Source organism: Notolabrus celidotus, chromosome 2, assembly GCF_009762535.1.
Source record: "Notolabrus celidotus isolate fNotCel1 chromosome 2, fNotCel1.pri, whole genome shotgun sequence".
NCBI classification, from domain to species: Eukaryota; Metazoa; Chordata; class Actinopteri; order Labriformes; family Labridae; genus Notolabrus; species Notolabrus celidotus.
Window position 1 is genome coordinate 38,204,222 of NC_048273.1, and position 27,907 is coordinate 38,232,128.

At 41.0% G+C, this 27,907-nt stretch overlaps 2 protein-coding genes across 4 annotated transcripts in view; one reads left to right on the forward strand and one right to left on the reverse strand.

Annotated features, from left to right (window-relative positions):
- The window catches only part of slc9a7 (solute carrier family 9 member 7), a 59,595-nt gene extending 40,719 nt beyond the window's left edge, over nucleotides 1-18,876 (reverse strand). The window contains exons 1-4 of one of the 3 annotated variants that reach the window (XM_034699911.1): nucleotides 18,732-18,876; nucleotides 10,990-11,621; nucleotides 6,478-6,680; nucleotides 3,694-3,771 (exon numbers count right to left, since the gene is read on the reverse strand). In XM_034699911.1, coding sequence (XP_034555802.1) covers nucleotides 3,694-3,771; nucleotides 6,478-6,680; nucleotides 10,990-11,239 — 531 coding nt within the window. In that variant the 5' untranslated portion in view covers nucleotides 11,240-11,621; nucleotides 18,732-18,876. The remainder of the gene's footprint in view (nucleotides 1-3,693; nucleotides 3,772-6,477; nucleotides 6,681-10,989; nucleotides 11,622-18,731) is intronic. The other 2 variants (XM_034699918.1, XM_034699925.1) reach the window with 2 other exon arrangements.
- rp2 (RP2 activator of ARL3 GTPase) lies at nucleotides 18,608-27,885 on the forward strand. Its single transcript, XM_034699937.1, has 5 exons — nucleotides 18,608-18,929; nucleotides 22,302-22,970; nucleotides 23,761-23,875; nucleotides 26,925-27,010; nucleotides 27,107-27,885. The coding sequence occupies exons 1-5, from the start codon at nucleotides 18,765-18,767 to the stop codon at nucleotides 27,188-27,190; spliced, it is 1,119 nt and encodes a 372-aa protein (XP_034555828.1). The 5' UTR covers nucleotides 18,608-18,764; the 3' UTR covers nucleotides 27,191-27,885.
- The last annotated feature ends 22 nt before the right edge of the window (nucleotides 27,886-27,907 follow it).

Genomic DNA, 27,907 nt, shown 5'->3' on the forward strand with positions numbered 1-27,907 from the left:
TGTTGTCATATTAGCCCAATGATAACGTTAGCTTTTCTGTCGGTGAAGGCTTTTACCGGCAACTTTGACCGCTCTAAACTGGTTTGGTGAGACTAGAGTTTCCACCTGTCCCGAAAATGAAAAAACCTCATTTGACTTCCTTCGTTCTGTAGTCTAGAAAGGTCCCCCTTGCTTCTGCGGCTATTTCCAACTGTCTCTGTTTTCTTCCTGTCTATGCCTACGTAACACACGCATGCCCTAGCGCTCACAGCAGCTCAAGCAGGGAGGGAAACTTGACCGAAGAGAGACAGCAAGCTGAATTGACTGACGTACTCCGCGCTGAGGTCTTCTTTTCACCAACTTTTGGCGTCTCCATTTGAAATGGGAGGAGAGACGACTGACGAGGAAGGAGATGGAGCAAATACATGCAAGACACCAGCACAAAAAAACCCAATATACTAGTTACAATCCTGACTGATCGACACTGTCAGAGTTTGAATAAACCATATACTAGTTACAATCCTGACTGATCGACACTGTCAGAGTGTGAATAAACCATATACTAGTTACAATCCTGACTGATCGACACTGTCAGAGTGTGAATAAACCATATACTAGTTACAATCCTGACTGGGTGACACTGTCAGAGTGTGAATAAACCATATACTAGTTACAATCCTGACTGGTCGACACTGTCAGAGTGTGAATAAACCATATACTAGTTACAATCCTGACTGGGTGACACTGTCAGAGTTTGAATAAACCATATACTAGTGACAATCCTGACTGGTCGACACTGTCAGAGTGTGAATAAACCATATACTAGTTACAATCCTGACTGGGAGACACTGTCAGAGTGTGAATAAACCATATACTAGTTACAATCCTGACTGGGTGACACTGTCAGAGTGTGAATAAACCATATACTAGTTACAATCCTGACTGGGTGACACTGTCAGAGTGTGAATAAACCATATACTAGTTACAATCCTGACTGGGTGACACTGTCAGAGTGTGAATAAACCATATACTAGTTACAATCCTGACTGGGTGACACTGTCAGAGTTTGAATAAACCATATACTAGTTACAATCCTGACTGGGTGACACTGTCAGAGTGTGAATAAACCATATACTAGTTACAATCCTGACTGGGAGACACTGTCAGAGTGTGAATAAACCATATACTAGTTACAATCCTGACTGGGAGACACTGTCAGAGTGTGAATAAACCATATACTAGTTACAATCCTGACTGGGAGACACTGTCAGAGTGTGAATAAACCATATACTAGTTACAATCCTGACTGGGTGACACTGCCAGAGTGTGAATAAACCAAATACTAGTTACAATCCTGACTGGGTGACACTGTCAGAGTGTGAATAAACCATATACTAGTTACAATCCTGACTGGGTGACACTGTCAGAGTGTGAATAAACCATATACTAGTTACAATCCTGACTGGGTGACACTGTCAGAGTTTGAATAAACCATATACTAGTTACAATCCTGACTGGGCGACACTGTCAGAGTGTGAATAAACCATATACTAGTTACAATCCTGACTGTCAGAGTGTGAATGGGTACGGCCGACACAGGGAGACAATTTTTCCACCACATGCGTTTTGTGTCTGGCGAAAATCTCTGTGAAATCTGAAGGGACAAATTCATTAGAAATCCACGCAAAAAAAACCAAAACAGCATCAAGCTGTTGAATCAAACAAACAAAAACATGCAGCCATTACAACTTTATGACCAAAGAAGGTTCACCAGAAGAAGACACGATCCAGCGGCAGAGCTTACCGGTGTCCTATGTCTGAATTTGATGTTCATTTGGTCAGTCTGAACTGGTTATAGCGGCCGAGCCCTCCGCCCCAAATAATTAGTTGAGTGTCTTTTTTTTCACAAATCCAAGGTGGCAACCCTAGGTGAGACTAATTAAGACATAAACACAGTTCTCTAAAAAGATATTTTCTTATTTGGTGTTTTTTAGTGGAGGTAGTCAGGCTGTCTGACATGTCCCCACAAACTGAGTTGATATCCGAAAACTGCTAAGGTAGCTTAGCGAGCGTTTTGCTACAGTCAACGTGAAGTCTGTGCTGTAGATTTTGTTTCTCTGTCTTGAATCTAACCCACATTTTCTTTGCCATTTCTGTCTCCTGTCTTTATCCCCACTGTAGACAAACGTCGAACTGACCGGACTTCTTTCGGCGCATTAATACGATAACAGTTAGTCCCACAGAGTCTGTGATTAGAGCCGTACATCTCTAGCCACGGTCTGTTCTTCCTAACAACCTGCAAGAAATGGTACGACGTCTCTCTTATCATAGTGGTGTAATACCTACAAGGCTGCTTCTATGGTTAAAGTATCTTGGCATCTAAAGGTCTGCTATTGATAAATAACAAACTATTGCCAGATACTGTTACTATGCAATGACCAATCAGAGTGCAGTGCTTAACTTGGCTATGTAACATAATGTCATTTTTGTTCTGCCCCTGATCCTAAGGATGTGGATGCCATCTTTTTGGAGGAGCTTCAAACACATTAGGTTGGGAATTAAAACAAAAAATCTTGATACATTTCCCCTATTTTACTTTGATGTTTTTATAATCAGAAATGTTTTGATTTTTTCCCCATTATACCATGATTTTTACCATGAATTTATTCCCTAATTTTCAACGACTTTTACTTTAAACTCTGGTCAGACCAGTATAATAACAATAATAATAATTTTATTTTTAGAGCACTTTTCAAAACCAAGTTACAAAGTGCTTCACATGGGCAGCAAAATAAACCAGGCAGTTCATAACAACACACAAGTCAAGATAAAGAAATAAAAGATATTTCCAAAGACATCAAATTCCCCTAAAAGAACTCTAAAGGAATACAATTATTTTAATTTATATTTCTTAAAACGGCTGAACTCAAATAAAATCAAATAAATGTTCAGATAAAATCAGGAAAGGCTCTACGATAAAAGTAAAGAAGGTAAAACTGGAGAGATATGGTCATATTTTTTTGTTTTGGTTAAAACCCTGGCAGCTGAGTTCTGTACAGTTTGGAAATGAATGTTTTTTTTCTGCCGGCAGCTAAAAAGACTGCTACAATAGTCCAAGTGTGATGAGATAAAAGCATGTAAAATCGTCTCTGTGTCTTTAAAAGTTAAAAGATGTACAAGCTGCTTTTGTCTCTAGCATAGCACATGGACATGCCTCTTTGATTTCATCCATCATGGTATAATCAGATAAGGATGAGCTGCACCCTCATAATAAGAACATAGATCAGATATCACCAGCTGCTGGAACACATTTCACTCTCCCCTGATTCAAGGTCAGGGCTCTGAGGCACCTACCATCCAGGTCTACAACATTATAGTACCCCTGTGCCAGCAAACATGGTGCTGGATTAATCAGAAAACCACAGATTCCCCAAACAGAACGTAACTGTTGCTCAAAAGCAGAAACGGCTCATGTTGTCAGCGTCAGCCCTTTTTTAAGGAAACGAAAGACATCTGCTGCGGACTTCCCCTCACAAGGACCTCTTATGTTCAGTGAGCACTGAACACTCTCAGTGTGTCCAATGAGGCCTTCTCTTAGTGAACCATCTGTCCAATGAGACAGCAGTTAGTGGCAGCACAAATGTGCACCTGGCCCACTCTTGACAAAACAAATCCAGCTCAGTCACAGTCACAGTTTGACATGCGACACCTCACCTTCTTCAGACTGTATCCAGCGTGGAAAATAATCGGAGGCAGCAAGATGTTGAAGAATACTTCAGGGTCAAACGTCACCTGGAGAAGAGAAAAAAATCAATAAAGAACATTTTAAAGGAGAATTCTGGTATTTCTTTATACTTTTTGACACATACAGTATATTGAGGTATTTTCAATTACTTAATAGTAAAACAAATTTAGAATAACTCCAGCAGATTGCTTTGTTTGGCAGCTGCGAAACAGGCTACAATGGCTGCAGTGCTATCCTTCAGAGCTCAATCATCCACTAAAAGTTCTTGTTTTTGTAACTGACTGGCTCAGATTGTTCGTGTATGTTTTGCATGTTGTTCTGCAACAGAAGCTGACCTTTCATTGAAGAGTAAGATTCTTAATTTTAAACAAAAACAGCCAATAATTGTAGCTCACAGAACACAGGAGCTGCTGATCTAGAAGGATGTAGTCTCAGTGAGGTCACCCATTGATTTATGGTGTTATGAAGATTAACGTCGTCAGTCGACGTATTGGAAATGCTGATTCCAGCTAACTTTCGATCTGTCTAGGACCAGGTAAAGAGATGAAGTCGAGGTCATAGCTTCATCACCTGGCAAATATCTGCAACGTGCTCACTCTCAGTCAGCTAATGATGCAAACGTATGCCTCATCTTTAGCCTTAATATAAGTTAAACAGATTCATTAAACAGTTTAACATTGGACCTAATCTGACACTGCACTAAGCTTCTGATTTTGCTGTTAGAGGGACAGTTGAGGGAATCTTAACTTGCAGTGCAGAGCGTCTGATTATCTGTCTTTTGCACCTTTTGCTGCTCTGGTGGCATGTTAGTCATTTTCAAAAAGCCGTGACTGTTTCTAAAATCCACTTTCACCTTCTAAAACCTTTATTCTATTAGTGAAAATGCAAAAGAAAACCTCTAACCTCTAGACCAAGTCCTGATCCAGGACCATTTAACCTAGATTTGTCAGATCTGGACTATAGATTATCTGACAAATTTGTCCAACCTTTACTCTGTTTCTGAAAGTGCTAAGTATATCAGGTCTAATTGAGTCTTGATGTGTAAAAAGCTATTTTAATAAATAGAATAAAGGTGTCACAAACCTCAAACTGTATTTTAAAAAAGTCTGCAGACTCTCTGAGATAATCTGCTCCAGACCTGACAAGTCTAGGTATAGTGTTTCTTGATCAGGGCCTGGATCCCTTAAAGCTACCTTTCCTCTGCTTTTGGAGCCAGGCTCAAGTGAAACTGCAGATTTTTTGCTCTGACACATTGGCTTCATTTTCTTGTTGTTTTCCCTTTGAAAAAGCTTCTTACGGTCTATAAAAGAAGTCTTCATGTGAAGAGACCCTTTCTCTAATGTTGTCAGACACTCAGAATACAAATCTGAGTCTGTTACTGGCAAAAACAAGCACTTTATGTGGACTCACTTTGAAATGGCAAACATGCCTCCAAGGATTACTTTGCAGACATTACAGCTTGTCGTCTGGTGACCATGTGAGCAACTTACTGGAGTCATTTTTATTTATCTATTAGTCATTCAGACCCTTGTGTATCTATGCAGACCTGCCAACACTCCCGATTTAGGCGGGAGTCTACCACTTCTTAACTTATTCTCCCGCTGTACTCTAGAGTTGTTATTTCTCCCGACAATCTCCCTATTTCATGTTGATGTCAATCAAATAAGTGTCCCTCAACTTCTTTTTCAAGAAGTCCTCTACTTGAGCCTTATATTCAAAGCCCCAAAAACATCCACCCCTCCTCTCCTCTCCCTGTAGATGGTTTGAGCTGCATGAGACGGTTTCTGACAGCAGGTAAACACAGACACAGAGCGACAGGTAGATCTGTGACACTGGTAGCTGAAGTGTTCATTAGACGAGTTGTTCTGAGTTCAAAAAACCTCTGCACTGTTTAAAGATTTGATCCATCCCTCATTAAAGTGGGTCAGCCCTGTTCTTATAGCTATATAACTTAAGTTGTGACGTGCAATAACCCAGCGTCCTCTTTAAAGTTCATCAGGAGAGTTTAGAGCTGTGTGAATCTGATGACAGAGTGCTGACAGTGTCACTATCACAATATCACAGGTGAAGTTATGACATCACTAAACTCTACCTCATAACCTCAGGTGGAGATGCAGAGGAAATCTCTTCCTTCTTTAAATAAAGAGCAGAAAGCAGCAGAGGCTGAGGATGCAGAGGTTACTGTAGGTCAGAGAACATTTAGCTGTAGGTAATAAATATGATTTAAAGGACCCAGATAAATGACTTTAAAAAGCACATAGAGATGTAGATTCATGTTACAGAGACTCCTTCATTGAAATAGTACTATAATGGTATTAACATCAAAATATGGTGTCAACACAAACCCCTCTACCTGGAATATGTGTGTTACTCCTCACTGCAGTGGCTCACTCTACTCTCACTCTTCAACATGTTGATGAATTTTGTCATATTTGTAAGTCATGGATTTTTTTTAATGTTTTCATTACCATATTTTACTGCAAACCTTGAAATGAAGAGACATTTAAAGTAATGACTTACATATCCGTTTATTAAATGTATTAATCTGCAGTTCAGGGTTATATATGGACGGGTTGCTGGGTATAGGCTGATTTTAACATACTCGTGAAAATCTCCCTATTTTTCACAGTCCAATGTTGGCAGGTATGTCTATGTAATAACAGAGTGTAGGTTTAAAAATGCCAGAATGCCCCTTTAGCAAGGTAAATCTGGTAGATTCATATCTGACAGAGTGGTTTTCCTGTAACTGGTACCTTGCGCAGCATGTCATTCTGCTCCACGTTGTGAATCTCCCTGGAGTTGATCTCTCCTTTCAGCGTGTACTCAAAGAACTTTCCGCTGACATTGAGCAGCAGGGTGCTCGTAGGTCCCTCCTTCAGCATGCAGCTTGGGGGAGTCTTGTTGTGGTAGCTGGTGGCGGGGATGCCGTACCGCAGAATCACACCTACCAGCAAACCTGAGCCGACAGGGAAGACAACGAAGAAAACATGAAATGGATTGTAGCTTTGGACATTTTTAGAACAAGAGGAGACACAATTACTGAAAATAAAAGCCAAAAAACTCATCCAGTTAATTGCTCAGCACTACACAGTGTTCCAGGTGCATCTGTTTTACAGGCCCAGAGGACACAGAGAGCAGCAGAGCAAAGGAAGAAAAATGAGGAGATGTGAAACAGAACCTGAAGGAGGAAGAGAAGGAATGAGGCAGGCGGTGAGAGAACATAAATTCTCTGATTAGACAGCAGTTATCAGCAGAGGACTGAGCCAAGCAGAGCTGCCAACACTGCTGGCCAACAAGGGGTTAACCTCATGCATCACTCTGGCTTTGGCCTAACCACAGATACAGAGAGGGACAAACAGACACAGTTTGGCAGGAAGAACAAGGTTAACTTTTGATCATCAATGGGTATTCAACCGCTTGTTATCTAAATGTGTGGCTGCACAGATTAAAGATCAGATTTCACAAACGTTAGGTTCTTTCCAGCTCATGGTTTGTGGAAAATGAAGTTAAAAAAGGAAACATTTGATAATGCATCATTCATCGTGTTCTTCCTTTAAACTGGAACACAAAACAGTATTGACATATTCTTGATCATTAATTTGTTCTGATAATAAAGCCAAAACAACCAAATGCCTTTTAAAAACAAGCTTGTCTGTGCAGTCTGCTCTTTATGCAGACAATCAATCGCCACATTGGCAGCATTTTTATACTGGTGAGAGGCCAAGAAGACAAACTGTGCCATCTAACTCAGTATAACGTCACCGCATTGAACTGAATCCACCAACAATAATCAGTCTGAAAGAAAACTGACCTCCTGATGAAGTTGTCAACGGTCAATACTGTACTTCTACGGGCCTTTCAATACATTTAACACAGATAGTACAAGAGGACTGAGTTCAGGAAACAGTGGTAGTCTGGGCTTTTTCTACCTGCACTGTGCTCCACTTTTACAAAGCAGGACAATGAAACGACAACAGTTTAAACTGTTAGCATGCTGCACACTTCCCTCTTTCCAGCATCAAAAAACAAATCAAAGTCTGTGTTTTTATGTGAGATCTGTGGTTAATAAGTGACATCAGCTGCACCGACTGACTCGCACTATTCTCCTATGCAGTGAAGAAGAACAAGCAGATGCAGTGAGACAGCATTAGTGAAACAGTTCAGCTCACCATGATCGTCATATTATATTCAATTGCAGTCTGATGATGAACTTCAACTGGTTTTTGATCTGCCATCCCTCTGCTCTCTGGAAATTTGTTCTCACCAAATATTCACGCAAGAGTTTAGTCTGTTGAGGGAATATTTTCTGCTTAAAAGTAGACCCCCCTGCATCCAGACTTCAACTACTTCCACTTTAGTGTCCCTTTATTGTCTTCGGCTGTGTAAAAAGGGAAACACGGACGTACTGTAGGTTCACAGCACAGTGGCTGACAGGGGCAATCACGCTTAATGGCCCAAATGATTTCCATTAAGAGAAACGTGCTGCAAATTCAGAAACCAGTTACAAAAGTCTTAGACAAATGTAATGATGGAAACTTGCTGCAAATGAAAAAAAGGCTGCAAAACAACTACATTAACAGCAAACATGCTGCAAGTACTGTAAATAATCTTAAGTTGAAAACACACAAAACCAGAAATCAAGACAAATGCTGCAAATGAAGGAAGGCCTTACAACTGAAGGCCACAGTAAAGGTACAAAACGCATGATGAAATAAAACTTCAAAGTGTGTATATGGATTCATCATTATTGGTCAAATAGACAACAACAATCAATCATCCAATTTCATCAACACAAGGTGAAAACATGAATCAAGTACTTCATCCTTAAAAGTTACAGTGTGCAGTGTTTAGCAGCATTTAGCACAACAGACTTGGCAGAAGTGGATTATACTGTTTGTAAGGATGTTTAAATTAGTGTGTTACCGTTTTGTTTTTCTCCTTTTTAAAGGAGGCCACCATCTTGCACCATGTTTCTACAATCGCACAGAAAGGACAAACTAGTATATGTTTTTGTTATGAGTGAGGGGCTGTCTAAAATGCACAGGTTAGAAGAAGAAGAAGAAGAAGAAGAGAGTGGTATTGATGGAAGTGTTTTCCTCGAAGGCCACTGTCACTCCCGGCAGGTGGAGTGAGCAAGGGAGTGTTTCAATCTAGAATCTGACTGCCAGATATGGCTAAATGTTCCCATTTCTAACACTGTGCCTTTAACAAGATAACAAAGGTCAAGATGAGTGATCACATCATTATGCTGTTATTTTTGTGATTTTATGTCCCAGACTGTAAAAAACATGGACGAAGTCTTAGTGACATCACACGTTGGTTTCTGAGGAGGCATTACGAAGCCCAAAGATGACGGCCGCCATATTGTAAATGCTGACACCAGCTTCCAACAACTATAGAGGGGGGCAAGGAGGTGGAGTTGAGGCCATAGCCTAGCCACATAGCCTAACTACAACTATAGACTGTGGATTAGTTGAATTCACTCCCACGAATAAAGACACGAGCTTTAGAGACCCAAACTGGGCTTTGTACCCTGCTGTTAACATGTTTGTTACTGTGGTAAAATAAACTCTATTAAACGGACTCAGATGAGATCTCCTTAGCACTGCAGTTAATCTAACTTCAGCTTTGGCTCCATTTTTCAACACAGAAGGTTCCTGCTTGGTTTATTTAAATGTAACTGATGGTAGTAAACAGACCCAGGATGTTGTCTTGTATGTTTTCAGACCCAGAATTGTGCTAAATCAAAACTACCTTGTGGCAAGTTTGTGATATCTGCCGACATCTCTGTCAAAACAGTCGATATAATGTTGTACTGTAATAACTTCTTTCTGCACCAGAGAGAAACGATAAGAGCATTTTAAACTGTCAGTAAAAATCAGTCACCAGAAGTTAAATATGAAACTAATCATCAGCAGGGTTATAATGTGAATTAAATACCTCTGTGGCCTGTGAAACTCAAACATTGTTCAGCCTGTCAGACCTGAACTTGGTACTCGAAACCTGCATGTAGGAAGGGAAACGTCTGGAGCCTTAGAGATTACAAAGTCACAGAGGATGTGACACAGATCAGGTGGTTTAACACAAGTTCTTCTTGGCCACTTTAATCCCTTACTTCTGCAACCTACCAACAGACAGTAAAAACAGTAATGGACTGTGAAGATGTTGCCTGACTCTCCGTGGAGCAGGAATAAACCGTGACACAGAAACAGCTGCAGCTGATGGGTGTGACAGACATGTGACGCTTAATAACTCATCTTTAAATCATCATCACGCAACAAACAGGCACAATAAAATCATCACTGAAGACAAACTATAATGCAATCATAAAAGGCAGTTTCATGAGCATGCATTCACGCTTCATGTAAACGTCAGACCGGAGATTAAGCCCTGCAAGCATTGGATATCCATGACATTATTATGATAGAGAGATGAAGCTTAGTGAGCCATCCACTGCCCTAAAATGATCTTTACTATGGAGCAACTGCAGGTGTGTCAACAACATAAACAGTGTGTAAGAGATAATGAAAAGCAGAGAGAAACAGGAAATGCAGGATAAAGTTATCACAATATGGGGTCATGCACAACTGACAGTTGTTCTTGCTCATCACAGATTGTTTGCAGTTTGACTTTGTTTCTCCTTTGCTGAGTTCTTGGCTGTTTTTCTGGCTCATCCTCTTACTTTTTAAGATGCACATGTTAGCATGGTGGTTAGATACGCATTACCCTTACATTGGATGAACCTAAACATCAAATGTAGCTGTATGCAGAGGAAGTATACAAACATGCTAAATGTGTAGCTGATTGTTTTCTGTATGTATCTCATTTCCCCTCACTGTCCTGTGAAGTATCTAGAGATCCTGAAAGATTCTTAAACCTCTCATGGTGTATCATAGACACAGAATCATTTAAACAACGTACCCTGACGTTGAGGTCACTAGAATCGAATCTATTACATCAGAGCTGAGTGTGAGAGCCCTCAGATATGTCAGAGTGTGTCAGAGATGCAGCAGCACACTGCAGAGTTCCACAGAGCTGAGCAGCTAACAGCACCTTCTAGAAACTAGCAGTGGCCCTTTAGCAGCGGTGTGAGCTGATGAAATGCGGAGGTTTTCTCAGCTCGTCGTCCCCTCTGCTTCTCCTCGGATCACTGTGTGCATCCACTGCTCGACCACCAGGGACACTGAATCATGCATAGCCTGCGGGGAGCTGCTGCTGCTAAAGGAGAGAGTGTGTTTGTGCATATTTAATCCTATAAGCCTCACCGTAAATCATTGCCAGACCGGTTTCGTGAAGGAAACGGACCCGTCTGTGCTTGAAGAGCCATATGGTGAGGATCGTTAAGGTCAGCAGCAGAATGAATGTCAGCAAATTAACGCTGTCCTGACGGTGACTTTCCTCCGCCTCCTTCTCGGTTGCAAGTTCTTCTATTCCGTCTCCCTGCGCCTTCAGCACCGAGCCCGCGATCAGCACGATCCACATGGGGATCACGGAGCCCCGTTGAGGAGCGTCCATGGTGCAGGATGCTGCTGACGGACGATCACCGCCTCAGTGCCATGTCACTGCTGGAGGGGACAGCTGAGCCGAGCGGTGAGCCTACCCTGCTACAGACCGGCGGGTTCAGCCTTTTAAAGAAACACACACGGGGAGAGGAGAGCAGAGGAGAGGGGGAGACTGCGCTGCCCTGTGGAGGAGACCAGATCAGACCACTGCCGCCCTGAAGACACCTTCTTCTGAGCTACTGAGTCATTGTCCCAGGATTGTGATGAATCTGCAGTTCAGAGCTCACTCCTCTTCAAAACAGGAAACTCACATGCGCAGCTCTTGGACGTTAAAGTCAGCCTTTTCCTGGAGAAGTGAAAGTAAAGATCCGCTCCGCGACGTGGCCTTGGTAGTGCTGGTGGAGGGCGAGAGGTGGGATGATACCAGGAGGGCACAGAAGGGGGGGGGGGGGGGGGGGGGGCAGGAAACCAGAACTAGATTTGTAGGGCTCATATCACTTTACATACACAACACCTTAAATAACTATATATATAATAACATATCTATATGTGAACATCTTTTCAGGCCTCTCAGCTGCAGAGCGCTTTAGCTCCTTGTTTTGGTTTTTGGCTGCATTTTTGTTGTTTTGGTTCTTCTCCAGAAAGCTGTCAATTTCAGCAGAATGAGCTCTGATGAACCAATCCCTGTTCATTTGTTCAATAAAGGGGTGGGACAAACATGGACACAATGTTCTGTAACTGTGCTCAGCTCAGTGGTACTGATCATCTGATCAAAGGAGTCCTGGTGAAGAGAAAACAAGGCAGCTGTGATGCTGTCCAGGTTTCCATCTGCTACCACTTTAGAGAGATTCAGCATTTTATTGAACTCTATAAACCGAGGTATGCATGTTAGGGTAGATAATCTGGTCGTGGACTTCTCTCTGCTCCATCTCCATTCTTGCATCCCATTTTTCTGTAGTAGGGTGCACAAAGGCATCTTCAGCCCCAGGGCTTGATGGAGCCCTACCTGGTTTATAAAAGTGCGCCCGATGTGCTAAGATTCTTGTGGAGGTTATTTAGAATAGTATGGGATGAACAAGTCATCCCAAAAGCTTGCCGTAGAGCAAGGGGGAACCTAAATTCCTAAGGAGAAAAAGTCCTCAAGTTTAAGCCAGTTTAGGACCATATCCCACCTTAAAGTAGAAGGTAAGATTTGCTTTAGTATAGTGGCACTAGCAAATTTCTTAGAGAGGAACAGCTGGATAGATACTTCAGTGCAGAAAGCAGGGATCACAGGATTTGCAGGGTGCATATAACACACCAGTGTCACATGGCACCAGATTCAGGCAGCTAAGTCAGAGGTAGTTGTCTCTATCTGGAGCTTTCATGTATGGAGCCTGGGTCCATTGAATGGGTAATACTGTATGGTTTGGGTTAAAGTGGGGTATTAGATATGATGCACAGTGGGAGCTGGCATGGAGGAGAGTTGCTCTCCAGAGTTAACTGTTGAGCCTCTCCGTGGTGACGTGGGCCAAACTAAACAAAACATCAGTGAAGGGAGGAGCCTACTTGGTGACCCCAGTGATGTGCTGGGTCTCGCTCCCCATCTGTCCTTTCTATCTCAGGCTTTGGGGAACATCAGGAGCCATGGGGTACACTACTAAACTTGTCAGTAAAGGGCATAGTGGGCTGGGTTTCTTCACTGAGCACTCATCCTTTCTTTCAGCACAAGTACCTTGTATTTATCTCAAATTTGAGTTGGAGTGCAACCATGAAACACACAGGCTAACGTCTGACGATGATATATACCTCAGGGTGCAATGGCTGACTATTCACGGCTTCCAGTGCAGCCTGTAGTTTGCTATAAAGGATTTACAGCCACAAGATGTCCACGCATTTCCTTTGTTTTCAGACTAAGAAGCGAGCATGGAGCTGGTGTTAAGGGACGTTTAAGAGAGGATTGTTAACTCAAGTTTCATGCAGATATCTCTAAAAACATAATAAAGATTTGCATTCTGCCTCTTTTTTTTCCACACTGACTGCTTTCCAGACTGAATATGATGATCACGCCAAAAAAAGGAAGTCTTATCAAATAACCTCATATTTAAATAGACAAAAAGTCTGAAATAAGATTGAAACTAGTTGAGTATACTGGGTCAGAAAGCCCCTTCGAGTTTTCCAGTCAGTCGAATATATTTTGGTCAACTGTGTCAAAAGCAGCGCTGAGATCCAGTCATACAAAGACTGAAACTCTACCACTGTCTAAGCGGAAGTCTTTACACACCTTAACCAGAGCGGTCTCAGTGCAGTGATGACGTCAAAAACCTGACTGGAAGACATCACAACAAACAAACATTCAGTGTCAGGAAGTGGAAATGTTAAAAAACTCATTTTTAAATAGTAGATTCAAGACAGGCCTTTAATTGATCATCAGGGTCTAGAGTGTTCTTCTTTAACAGTGGCTTAATGACAGCAGTTTTCTAGGCCTGTGTGGAGACACCTGAGAGAAGAGACATGTTTACATTCTGTGTCAGATCTAACACCATGACTTTCAGGTGTTGCATAATGTCCTCCAGGTTTTGGTGGTTAGTCAGATAGACTTGTGTTGTGGTGTTTAATTGGTTTTAAGAGGACACAGCTCATATCCTGAACCTGATGTTGATATATGGCAGACTCTACAGATTGACCAATAAGAGAGTAGCCAAAGTGACCAGTTGGTGAGCATATAGAGTCAAATATTTCCATCAGGGGGCTTCACACCCCTTACACCCTTATGACAGCTAAAGACCCAGCTCTTTAGGAAGCACTATGCACTTAGCTAGACTGTTCTCCACTGTTGTCCCCAGTGGCAGATCATGTCGTCCAGCTACAGTTGACTCACACTGTCCTGCTCTACTCTGGGAATCTGTGTTCAGGTCTGGAGTGACCCAGCACTTGGTACTTTGGTCATTATTGTGATGATATTAATTGTTGATGATGATAATGGAAGGTCTTAAACTGTTTGGTTGCTTCATTGTAGATGTTCCTTATTTTACTATAAAAAAAAAAAGAAAAGATTATTATTATTTACTTTTGTGCATTGCCTTTACACTGCTTGGCAGTACCTGCACCCAAATGGACTTGAAGCTCTTTGTTACTCTTACTGATCTTGTTTCCTCTTGTCTAGATCTTTGCTTGTGTTGTTCTTGTTCTCGTATGTACGTTGCTTTGGATAAAAGCGTCTGCTAAATGACATTGTAACATTGTAACATTGTAACATTGTAACATTGTAACATTGTAACATTGTAACACCCATCTAGGGCCCAAATGGGTTGCACCTGGGCTGACATGAGACCCATGTGGGATTTTCAATTTGGGCCACCCAAAATTGTCCCCCACTCTGCCCAAAATACATCCGCTAAGATTGGTTGATAAGAAGATCATAATGGGCTCTAAAATATGTGAGTGTATGCTCCATTGTGAGCCATGCTGACCCTCTGTCTGCTGGTATGGTATCCCCATTTCTTTCCCAGGTACAGTGGATATCAAAAGTCTACACCCCCCTGTTAAAATGCCAGGATCTGTGATGTAAAAAAAAATGAGACCAAGATAAATCATGTCAGAACTTTTTCCACCTTTAATGTGACCTATAACATGAACAATTCAATAAAAAAAATTAAAAAGTATTTTAGGGGGAAGAATACAAAATAAAAATCTAAAATAATGTGGTTGCATAAGTGCACACATCCCTTTATAACTGGAGACGTGGCTGTGTTCAGAATTAACCAATCACATTCAAACTCATGACAATTAGTAGTCAGTATACACCTGTCATAATTTAAAGTGACTTTGATTAATCCCAATAAAGATCAGCTGTTCAAGGAGGATTTTCATCACATTTCCTCAGTTACATCTTACAGCAGAAGTCCTGGTCCACAGAGAGCTTCCAAAACAGCAGAGGGATCTCATTGTTGAAAGGTATCAGTCAGGAGAAGGGAACAAACATGTTCCAAGGCATTATATATACCATGGACCACAGTGAAGACGGTCATCATCAAGAGGAAAAAATATGGAACAACAGTGACATCACCAAGAACTGGACATCCCTCCAAAACTGATGAAAAGACCAGAAGAAGACTGGTCAGGGAGGCTTCCAAGAGGTCTACAGCAACATTAAAGGAGCTGCAGGGATTTCTGACTAGTACTGGCTGTGTACTACATGTGACAACATCTCTGCTATTCTTCATATGATTCAGTTATGGGTAGGGTGGCAAGACGGAAGCCTTTTCTTATGAAGAAAAACATCCAAGCCCGGCAACATGTTTCAAAAACATACATGAAGTCTCCTAAAGCATCAAATGTTTTCTGGTCTGATCAAACCAAGGTTGAACCTTTTGGCCATAATGCCAAAAGGTATGTTTGTCATAAAAACAACACTGCACATCACATAAAGAACACCAGACCCACAGAGAAGCATGGTGGGGGCAGCATCATGCTTTGGGCCTGTTTTTCTTCAGCTGGAACCAGGGCCTTAGTCAAGGTGGAGGGAAGTATGAACAGTTACAAACACCAGTCAGTTTAACACAAAACCTCCAGACCTCCGTTAGAAAGATGAAGATGAATTTCACCTTTCAACATGACAACAAACCAAAGCATACATCAAAATCAACAAAAGCATGGCTTTACCAGAAGAAGATTCAAGTTTTGGAATGGCCCAGCCAGAGTCCAGACCTGAATCCAGTTGAATATCTGTGGGGTGGTCTGAAGAGGGCTGTGCACAGGAGATGTCCTCACTATCTGATGGATTTGGAGCTTTTTTGTAAAGAATGGTCAAATATCACCACGTCATGATGTGACATGCTAATAGACTCCTACAAACAAACAGAGTGCTGTAATAAAATCAAAAGGTGCTTCAAACAGTTATTAGTTAAAAGGTGTGTACGCTTATGCAACCACATTATTTTAGATTTTTATTTTTTATTCTTCTTCCTAAAAGATTTAATTTTTTTGTTCAGTTGAATTGTTCATGTTATAGGTCACATTACAGGTGGAAAAAGTTCTGACATGATTTATCCTGGTCTCAGTTTTTTTACATCATAAAACCTGGCGCATTAACAGGGGGGTGTAGACTTTTGATATCCACTGTACATCCTTCTGAGCCCAGCACTAAAACACTTTCACCAGCAAGGACCACACCATCAACAGTGTGTGATTTGATTTAAATGGAATAGTGATTCTGAGTTTGACGTTGAACCTCTTGCCGCTACTGGTTTGGGGAAGCTTGAGTGGATCCGCCGTAGCTCCTGGGCACAACAACCCCCCTTTAAAAGCCCTATGAATAATAGGAAAGAAAGAAATAGGAAGAAAAGGGGAGGGAGGACGGGATGCGGAATCTGAAGGGGAGGTGATGGATAGGTTTTAATTTGTAAGAGAGCTGGAAGAGGTGTGGTTAATATGTGGTCCTTCTCCTGAAACTCTGCTATATAGCACCCCTAAATGTGTTTTGTTGGTGGTGGGGACTCAAAACTGAGTTGAAAGGACAGTGAGTCTGGGCCATGATCACCTTCTCAAGGTGCAGTGTGCAGTTTTTGGGGGCATTTATCAGAACAGACTTGGTAGAAATGGGGCGTGTAATCACCAGAATATAAAAAGTATTTTGTTTTACTAACTTAGAATGAACCTTTTATATCTACATAAGGAGCAGATCCCCTTTCACAGAGGCTGCCATCTTGCACCCTTACATTTCTACAGAAGCACAGAATGGACAGAATTCGTATGAATAGAAGTTTTTGATGGTACAAACTTGACAAATGGAGGATCATACTTATCATGCATTACAGGAGCTTCTTGTCCTAGAAGGCCACCGTCACCTCGGGAGTGGAGAATGTTTTCCGCTCTCTAAATATTTCAGTTTCTCCACATACTGTACATTTAAACATTCCTGCGATGATGACTCTTATGAGGCAACACAATCCTTAGTTTAAGAGTTTAAAAATGTATTTCATGATGTACTTACAAAGTGCATATCCTTGAATACAGATGTATTATCAATGGCTGATTATTAAATTGACAGGAAACTGGAGTGGATGTCAGGCCCTGGTGATAGTAAAAGATTAAGAGGCGTGCAGGGGTTGCTCCAATGCCCCTGGACCAATAACAGGTTGATACAGCTTGGGTCACCATGTGCTAACACAAATGTGTTTTTTGAAATGAATTGCTTCTCTGCTGTTCTGCAGATCATATATTCTCCCTCTGAAGACATGCTGCTGACCCCTGTGACAAAAAGCCCATTGAAGCTTTTTATCATAGGATTTGTCTGCACCATACTGACATAACCCAATGTGATTAGAGGTTCAGGTGAACTCAAGTAAATTATCTCTACCTTATCAGTGATTAAACCTCTAATGCTGTGTGTAAGCTATTTCCCTTTCTCTCCCCAAGCTGCTCTTATGCCTCTCACTGTCTGAAAGGTCATTCTTGGATATCATGCACCTCCTACTCTTCAGGTTAGGTGGCATTAGTATTTGAAGTCACAGCAGTTGAACAGTCACCTGTGGTCATAAGGTTAAACAAAATGAAAAGAGGATGTAGAAGGGCCAGCTTCAGAGCATCGCCCAGAGGCATGATGAGGATTATCTATTATTAGAGTGGCCCAGTGGCTTAAGTCACAAGCTAATCTGGTGTCTGGTTGGACGTGGTTACATGTGTTTTGTTATTAGTTGTACATATATCATGTCCCTTTTATCTATTTGCCACACTTCCTACGGTATCAACATTGTAAATATATCAACTTGGCTGCTGTGTAAAGAAAACACTTGATTTATCTTGCATTAATTTTTTTTCTTCATTTGATGTAATTATCTTATCCCGTTATGTATTGTTTTGTATAAGGACTCTGGGAGGAAACTGCAAATTAGCATCAAGAGCATTATGTGGTTGAGGACAACACCCAGGGAGGTGTGTTCAATGTGTACATGACGGTGCGTTCATGGTAGTCTGGTAAATTGGGCATACATTTCTATTTTGCCTGAATGGGTGCTACTGGATGACCATCATCATTAAACTTTAAGGGTCTATCTAATCTGAAAATATCCTATATGCAACATCTGTAACAGAAAATAATCAAAACAGAAGGAATTCATTTTGTTTAATTGTGTTTAAGAAGATACTTTCAGTAAGATGAAACTAAATATCATGGTATTTTGCATCTGTATCTTCTGGATAAAGTATGCACTTGATTAATCATTTAGATATTACTTTACATTTGATATCATATTATACATTTAATTTTCTATTTCATTTCTTAAATCAAGCCGAATTTAAATATGTAGTCAATACAATTAATTCCGTTTGTCCTTAAACTAACCACAACTCCATCACTATTTCCAGGTCTGTGATTGGCTGTTCTAACCACCAGCGCGTCACTGATTGGTTAAGAAACGAAGCCGTGAAACAGGAAGCTTGAAAAACAACTTGTCAACTTAAGAGCTCGTAAGCTTCTCCCCCCACAGTTTCTCGTGTTCTCGCAGCTAACGGTGCGTTCTTACCTGTTCTCATCTGTGCCCCACTGAAAGGACAACATGGGGTGCTTCTTCTCGAAGAAATCCAAGAGGAAGTCGTCTGAAAAAGAGGATCGTACGCCGACCACGACGACTGTCGAAACTACGACGACTAGCAACGCGGTTCCCCTTGGCAACAACACCGACGAGGCTCCGAAGCAGTACAGCTGGGATAAGAGGGAGAAGGTAACCTGCAAGACCCAGAGATAAGACCACATCAATGAACCCCTTTAGTATATCAGGATTCTCTTTTGAACCTGACTGAGAAATATGATTTAACTTTATGTTCAAAGTGAGCTAATTAGCTGCTGTATCATATAAGAGGCGAGGATCTGCACCGTTAATGATTTTAATATAGTGATCAGGTGTGTCACTAAGTGTGGCCTCATTTAACCCACCAGTAGCCTTCCCTCATGTTGACATAACTGATTTCCTGGATGCTGCGGCTGCAGAGGTGAAAGCAGCACACGCGACCTGCCCAGAGTGAATGCAGTGCAGAGGTTTCTCATGGCATCCTGCAGCTTACATATCCAGCTTCACACGGACACTGTTACCTAACCTTTCAGGAGATGCATGCAACGCTCATAATAAGTTTATAACACTCTTTGAGTTTTAGTGTCAAAGCCTCGTCCTCTCTTTGTCTCTCCCTCTATGCATCCTGCGTTATCTCATTAAAGGATTACTGCACAACACTGACTGTGGTTCACTGTTACACAGCTGACCACACTGAACATGACCTGTGGGCAGAAGTGTGAGGCGTTGGCTCAGAGGTAGTTTAACTTCCTTTTTGACTCATGGCATGTTGCGCATTACTGTGTTTTATTGATGATGCACGCTTAGGTGTAGGAGTCTGGAACAGTCTGATGCCTGGATGTCATCAATAACTCATCAGAGAGAAAAGAGAAGTATTAAAGGATAGAAGTCAATAATTAACAGTATCTGCCAGTGGTGGATTGGCTTTAGAATTCAAACTACTTTAAAAAGAACAACAAAACATTGTATTTTCACAATGCATGAACACAATCAAGACTACATGGTTGCACATTCTGCTACCTTATCTTTATGAAGTCATCTTTATTCACATTTTTCAAACCCACATGCTGCAGATTTACACATTTGCAGCACACAAATAATCAGAACAAAGACAGGGACATCCAACCATAGAAGAAAATAAGTTACTGCAGCACGGACACCTTGGTTTAAAATGTTCATCTGGAGTAAAACTAATGTTTATCTACAGTCATGACATCGTTGTAGGTTGTTATGAAGTTGAGCAGAGATGTAAATGGAGAGAAGATTTAAAACAAAAGCCTCAAACATGGGAAGATACAGCCATGAGTGCTCGGGTGAATCTTCACTTCTGAGTGACGTTTGCTACAAACTACAAACAGAACTACACCAACAGTTTACTGTCTTTAGGATCAGATTTTAGAAAAGACATTTCATCAGCTGACTTCAGAGCAAAAGTAACAAGAACATTTATAGAAATGTAGTGGAGTCAAAAGTCTGCTATTTCTCTTTATACTCATGTAAAAAGTTTACTTCATTACTGTCCATCACTTGTGACTGCTATGGTTTAACAAAGGTAACTGGGGGATCAGTCTGAGAGAGGCCTTCCTCTTTCTAATCAATCATCATGAGTGCAGGATTATTATCAGCAAATATAAATGTGTGTATTTTAACATGCACATGTTTTTATAAGTGTGTGTATTCTGAATATTGATGTTAATCGGGTACAAACACAATCATCCAGATTGATTTTGAGACTTTAATTCTCCGTGAGGCAGCAACAATAACTCTACTTGATGAGATAAAAAACATTCACTGTGTTTCTCCTCGTGCTTGCCCCATGGACAAACTACAAGACAAAGAGAAAGTGATGTACAGTTCAAAAAGGAATCAAATGACATGTTTCTGTAAAGAAATAGAAAAAGATGTACTCTGCTTTCATTCAGGAAGAAGTGAAAATAGAATAGAAGATCCTGTACCACCAATAAAAGAACGTCTACTAAGTTTCTTGAAGCTTTTTGGTTCTTGTGTTAAAACCACAAGCAAACACATCCCAACAGTAAAGTGCAAACCTGACGATCTCATTGTTTAGGTTGTATTTTGGGTATTATTTCTTGATTAGATAAGACAGTTGAGGAGAGACAGGAAGTGTGGGGAGTAGAGAGTGAGGGGTGACAGCTTTGAGTCAAACTAGAGACCGCTGCTTGCCTCTGTACTCTTAAACCACCAGGCCAACTTTACACTTTCTTTACACAACCTTTATATTACTTAACTTTCCATTTATGAAAATGAACAGTGAAAGTATGAATACATGACCCTCAAACAGAAAACTCTGAGACAAAGAGGAAGGAAGATAACGTGGGTGCAGAGAATGCAACTCATCAAATAAAAGAGGACACTTTATTAACTCCTTTTTCTTTTGGTTCAACAGATTTGTTCGTACAGTGCGGTCACATGTTGAGAAATAAAGCACAGACACTTTAAGGAGAAGCCCGAGTGTTAGCGTTCTTACAATGTGCTTTATGTTTCCTATGCAGAGGAACAGACAGTCATTCGTCATCAAACAGAGAAGACAAATAAATGTAGTTTTAAAATAATAACAATAGCGCAACGCTTGATCCAAAAAGGCAACTGGACTTTAAAAAAAATATATCTATTTTTATTTATTTTTTAAATTAATTAATTAATAATTATCCTTATTATTATTATTATTATATATATTATTATTATTATCCTTATTATTATTATTATTATTATTGTTATTATTATTATTATCCTTATTATTATTATTATTATTATTATTATTATTGTTATTATTATTGTTATTATTATTGTTATTATTATTATTATTATTATTATTATTTTTTTTTTTATCAAGTCCAGTTGCCTTTTTGGATCAAGCTTTGAATCACCATGACCAGGATGACTGAGAACCTTCACTGTCAGTGGTCTAGACCTCCTATGTTTGTAAAAGTATCTTGAGATAATATTTGTTGTGATTTGGCACTATACAAATATAGGTTGATTGATGATTGATTGATGGATTGATGATAATAATAGCTGGAGTATGAAGGAAGTGTTAAAAGAGTCCCTTATTCAGTAAATAAATGTAAAATAGATGAAGAGACATTTGAAAATAATAGATTAAAACTCTTAACTGTCTTTAGGCTCACAGTTTCATGTAATAAACAAGTCCAATTGTGCCCTTATTCCAACATCTGTGCTCTACTGACAAGTTGTACAGCATACAACATGTTCCTACACGACCCGAGCATGTAGACAAACGGGGATTGAGGGGCAGCAAGAGCCAGTAAATCAACTGGGTGATGAAGTGTGCACCTCCTTTCACTGGTGATATAACGAACCACAACACCTGGTGGAAGTTTACTAGTTTGCTCTGGTGTCCCTGAAACACCGGTGTACTTGAGTGTTACATCACTCTTTTGGTCCGTCTTCTTTACAAGGAACCAGATAAAAAGTCAATAACAGAACATTTTAAAAAGTAATGTAAGACTGAACCCTGCTGTGGTCTCTGATCTGTCCTCACAGGTTGACCCTAAAGACTACATGCTCACCGGGCTCAAAGACGTCACGGTGGGCCGCCTGCCTGGCAAACTGAACGGGCAACAGTTTGTCATCCAGGAGTGCGAGAACTGCAACATCTACGTGTTCGACCACGCAGCCACCATCACCATCGACGACTGCGTCAACTGCCGCATCGTCCTGGGACCCATCAAAGGCAGCGTGTTTTTCAGGGACTGTAAGGACATTAAGTGCGTGGTCGCCTGTCAGCAATTCCGCACGCGGGACTGTAAAAAGATGGATGTGTTCCTGTGCTGCGCCACTCAGCCCATCATCGAGTCGTCCACGGGGATGAAGTTTGGCTGCTTCCAGTACTTCTACCCCGAGCTGGCGTACCACTTCAAAGACGCCGGGCTCAGCATCTTCAACAACAACTGGAGCAACATCCACGACTTCACGCCGGTGTCCGGAGAGAACAACTGGAGCCTGTTGCCAGAGGCTTCAGCAGTTCTGGATTTTGTCCCGGTGCCAGACCAGGAGTCTGAATTCAAGTCTATCCGGATCGGAGCTGAGCCCTCGCGCAGCATCGTGCCTCTGACGAAGGGAGGGCGGCGTAAGGACAGTGAGGAGTCCTGCCTCTTCGTCTTCTTCTCTGGAGAGTACAGCACGGCAAACGCACGCAAACTGATCGATGAGGTGAGAGGAAGAGAAGGAGGAGAAGAGGTGTCACTTAGTTTAACATCTCTGAGGAGTCTCAAACAAAGGAGTCATGTGTGTGTGGGTGTAATGCTGTATCAGAGCTTACTCACTGATTGTTCACCGGTTACGTTTGGTTGCATTCGTCTGAGTTTGAAAGTGTTTGTTGCAGAATGATTGAAGTTACATAAAGGCGAGGTTAACTATAGAACATGCACATTTTAGACAAGAGAAGTTCAAAAAAGGATCCTACATGATGTGAAATGTCAAGGCTGAAAACTGAGTGACCTCATCTCTGAACTTTAAGATAGTAAAAGATAACATCTCACATCAAACACCTCCATAAACATCACTGTGTCATTTAATCTACTTCCTCTCTTCAGTTCCTGTTGCACTCAAAGGTCTCCTGTCTGTTTCTCTGACTCACACACACTCATTGAACTCAAGCAGGAGGTGTTTATATACTGAATCTTTTACATGCTCTGTATCTGTAAACAGCATCATGACTCTGAGCTCTCCTTTGTTCAGCTGACTTTGAGCTTGATTTGAAAAGTTAACCGACCCTGTTAAGCCCGCTGCGGCGCTGCTCTGACATTCCAGTCATGTTTGTGTTGTCGCCAAAAAATGCATTACTGCATCCCTAAAGCACGAGGCCGGATACACATGTGGGGGAGTAACGATGTTGTAACACACATCTCTGTGGTTTATCTGGTCTGTTTGTGAATGGATGAATCTTCACGTCTCATCGCTGACTTTTTAGGAGTTAACTTTCTTCCTCTTGGTTCCTCAGACCTCTGCGAAAGGTTTTGTGCTGGTCCAGACGAAAGAAGTCTCGATGCGACCTGAAGACGTCAAGAGAGTGTTTCAGAACAGCGCAGAGGATCTTGTGGAGTGGATCACCAAAGGTAAGAGTGGGATCTGTTCCTGGTCCAAAACACCTGTAGGTTCATGAGTAGTTTCATGAACCTACAGCTGCTGCATCATTTGTGTAAGATTTTCTCTGAGGCCACAGTTTATTGGTCAATATGGTCACATGGTATCTTATGGCATCATCCCTGGCGTCTAGTTTTCACAAGCTGCTGAATCAGATTCTTGTAACTGGATAGTTTCAAAATCTGCATTCTCGAGAAAACAGTCATCACGTCGCTGTGTATTTGAGTAAGACGATTCTGCATCAAGGAGGGGCGGACTGAGTGGAAGAAGTGGAAGTTGCCTCCGTAATGCTGGTTTGTTGACGGCCCATTTTTAAGCCTCAAGTCTGGCTGAATCCAAATTTCCGGACTTAACCGGTCTGCAGACTTGGGGACTTTGTTGGCACAAGACCTGAGAGCTTTCCAACTCCACCATTCATCCAGTACACAAGGGGACTAACACACTCATTAAATTACCCACAATTAATTGCACAACAGATGCAACATTGCAGTTTTTCAAATTAAATTTCCAGAGTACTGTTCTCCTCCGGTCAGTCAAACACAGAGACACACGTTTAAAACAACAAGACATCATTACAGTGAGCAGTTACTTTCTGGGGCACTGGTGGCCTAGCGGTCTAAGCGCCCCACGTATAGATTCTACAGTCCTCGTCGCAGAGGTCGCCGGCTCGACTCCGGCCGGTCGACCATTCACTGCATGTCTTCCCCACTCCCTACATCCCACATTTCCTGTCTCTCTTCAGCTGTCCTATCTAATAAAGGCAAAAAGCCCAAAGACATAACTTCAAACAAAAAAACAAAATAAAAAGTTACTTTCTGAAAATAAACGTATTCAAAGCCAAAAATGATATGTAACGTGCAGAAACATGCAGCAGGGACACAAGTAAACAAAATGTATAATATCACATGTATTGTAATCTTGAGAGGCAAATAAAGCCTGTAGAGTTGTTTCCCAACACACTTGCACACCTAAAGTCCGAGGACTCCGCCTTTAAGTCCAGACATTTTCCATCTTAGTTTTTGGATCCACAAGTTATCATATGTGCAACGCCGTCTTAACCGTTTTAACGTCTGTTTTAGTCTAAATTTGATCATCATCTACAAAAATAACATCAGTCTGTAATACATGAAACATAAAACTGGAGATGGAGTCCATTAACTCGTCAGGAGAAAGGCGAGTGAGGTCTTAAATCAAGTGAAAAGAAGGATCATTTTTCTGTAGACCTGTTAACGTACAGACTAGGGATGCAAATTTCAAGTATTTTCCATGATCGATCTTTGGAAAAGTTAACGATCAATTATCGATTAATCTTTTAAAAAAACGTAAATGTTTTCGATGTCAAAAACAATGCCAAATGCTTTTTTCCACTGAATCAAATTTTCCTTCACAACACAATGTATATAACTGACAGTATTGAATATCTACGGATCGTATTGAGGTGTTCAAAATGTTAAACACACTAAATATCAACATGTGGAGCAGGCTCATAATCTCTGCAGACACACAGTCATAAAAGTGAAGGCTCAGACTTCAACAAGAGAACTGAATAGAAACATATTTCAGACTCACAGTGTCCAGTTTTCTGTCTACTCCTTCTTATTGAGAAAAATAAACATGTGAACGTGGTCAGGTGTCAGCCGGGAGCGCAACCGGGTCAGAATCAGTCCGGGGCCGGAGAAAAAAGAGCTCATGGAGACCTGTCACTCAGCCACAGCCCCCAGCTGAGCATCTCCACTGTGCACAACACCTTCAGTCAGCTTATTCACATGAAACATGCTTTAAAGGTGACATATTATGCTCTTTTTCATCAAAATATATTGGTCTAAGAGGTCCCCAAAACATGTCTTTAAAGTTTATTGCTCAAAAAAACACTTTGAAATCAGATTTTGGTCTGCCTGAAGAACCCTCTTTTTCAGACCTGCTCAGAACAGGTTGTTTTCTGTGTCTGTGCCTTTAAATGAGAATGAGCTCTCTGACCACGCCCCCTCAGGAAGTGGATGTGGCCTCGGCTGTCCAGCACGTTGATCTAATATTTACATGTTGGCTGAATATACACGGCTGCTCACAGACCCGCGTTACTTCAACCCTCTGAATCTGATCCAGAATCTGATCCTGATGGAGAGGCGCCTGCAGCAGGACCTTTCTGAACCATTGGTCACAGATTTAGTGTTTCTTGTTGTTTTATTTGTCAGTATGTCGACGTGTGTCTTGGAACACAGCTACGAACATATAGCTATGTGGCTATGCTAACTAGCGCTAGCACTTATCCATGATAAATAAAAATCATCCACTAGATCTTCAAATCTGCAGACGTGGGGAGTAAAACCGACCTTTGTGTTTATTAAGACAGCCTACAACTAGCATGCCTCCCTCCTAAGCTTCTTGTTAGCACACATGTGTGCAGGGAATGAAAAATGTAGGAGGGGTTGAGTTGTATTTTATACAGTCTATGGGCTGAACAAGCCCCGAGCTCTGGCTTCCGTTACAGACCGGATGGCGTTGTGACGTATGAAAAACACTGAAAACTGAAACGGCTCGTTTCACACACATTTACAGAAAGGTGGAGAAATCAGAACAGGGGCAGAATGGATTCTTTTCATTCTCAGGGGGTTTGTAGACATGCCAGGGAAACATATTTCAGGTAGAGAACCATTAAAAAGTCCATTTTGCATGATATGTCACCTTTAAACTTCAAACACCTCCCTGATAGCTGAACCAAATATGAGACCACATGATGTTAGTTCCATGTGATAGAAAATCAAACAAAAAATGTGTTTGAGTAAGTTCTTAACAATCAAGATTCCATACTCGATTAATTGTTGACATCCTTAGTACAGACGTCGCTGTTTGCCCCCTGCTGGCTGCTAACAAGAATGCAGCTTTAAGACTCCTCTTTTCAAACTTTGAGGTTGAATCCACTCCTTCCATGGCAGTCTACAGCAGCACCTCTCGTGTTTACCTACAGTGTGAATGTCTCTGTCGTGCAGTGAAGATGTAATGTTTCATGTTTTGCTTCTGAAGGTCCGGTTATCGCCCTGGAGCTGAACGGTGACGGTGTTGTGGAGGCGTGCAAGAGCATCGCTAGCGAGGTGTTCAGTGGGACCAAGGTAATTTAACCGTCACATCTTTTCTTGTTTTTACAGATCAGTTTTCTTTGTGAAGCAGAAACTCCAATCTGGAATATTTTGTCTTTTTTTTTTCAGGTTTTTGTCTCTGATAACAAAAACACGTCCTCTCGAGACGTGGACAACTTCTTCAACTTTGCCGACATGCAGATGGGGTTGTGAAACTCCCCTCCTTGTCGTTCAGCCGGGGTTATACATGTTTGCCTGAATCGTTATCAATACTGAACTAGGAATTAAAAAAAAAAAATGAAGGATCATATTTGACAAAGTGTTTAAAACAACACTTCAGTTCATCAACCATGAGTCTGCGGGCTAAAGGTTACCCTCCATTATTAAGAAACGTTGACTGTAAACCTCTGAACAAACATTAGTTGCTTTGACTGCTGTGAATATTTATATTTCTATGAATGTATTCAGTTGCTTCCTTTGATTGTGAATGTAGATCTTTGCTGTAAATGTGATTTTAATTTAACGTTTGCTTTTCTTTGCTGATTGAAATATTTGTTTCAGTTAAAAAAGAGCACAAGGATGCCTGATGGGAAATATTTTATATAAACTTAAATCTTTGAGGCTTTGTATGTTCATGTGGATTAGAAAGCTGTGTGTATATTTGAGACATGCTGTACAGATGATAATACATCACTATTGATATCTGCTAGGCCATAGTTTATTGTGACAGTTTTCCAGCTGTCGTCCAGATGACCTGATATATTTGCTGTGTTCACGATGTAGAAGACTTCTGTGACTTTTTATTTTTATTTTGTAACATTTGTTTTATACTCAACTGAATGTTTTTGTATAGACATAAATTCATGTTCTTTAATATAATTTTTAGTAAAATTTCAGTACATACATTTTTTTGGTATTCCTGATTTCTTA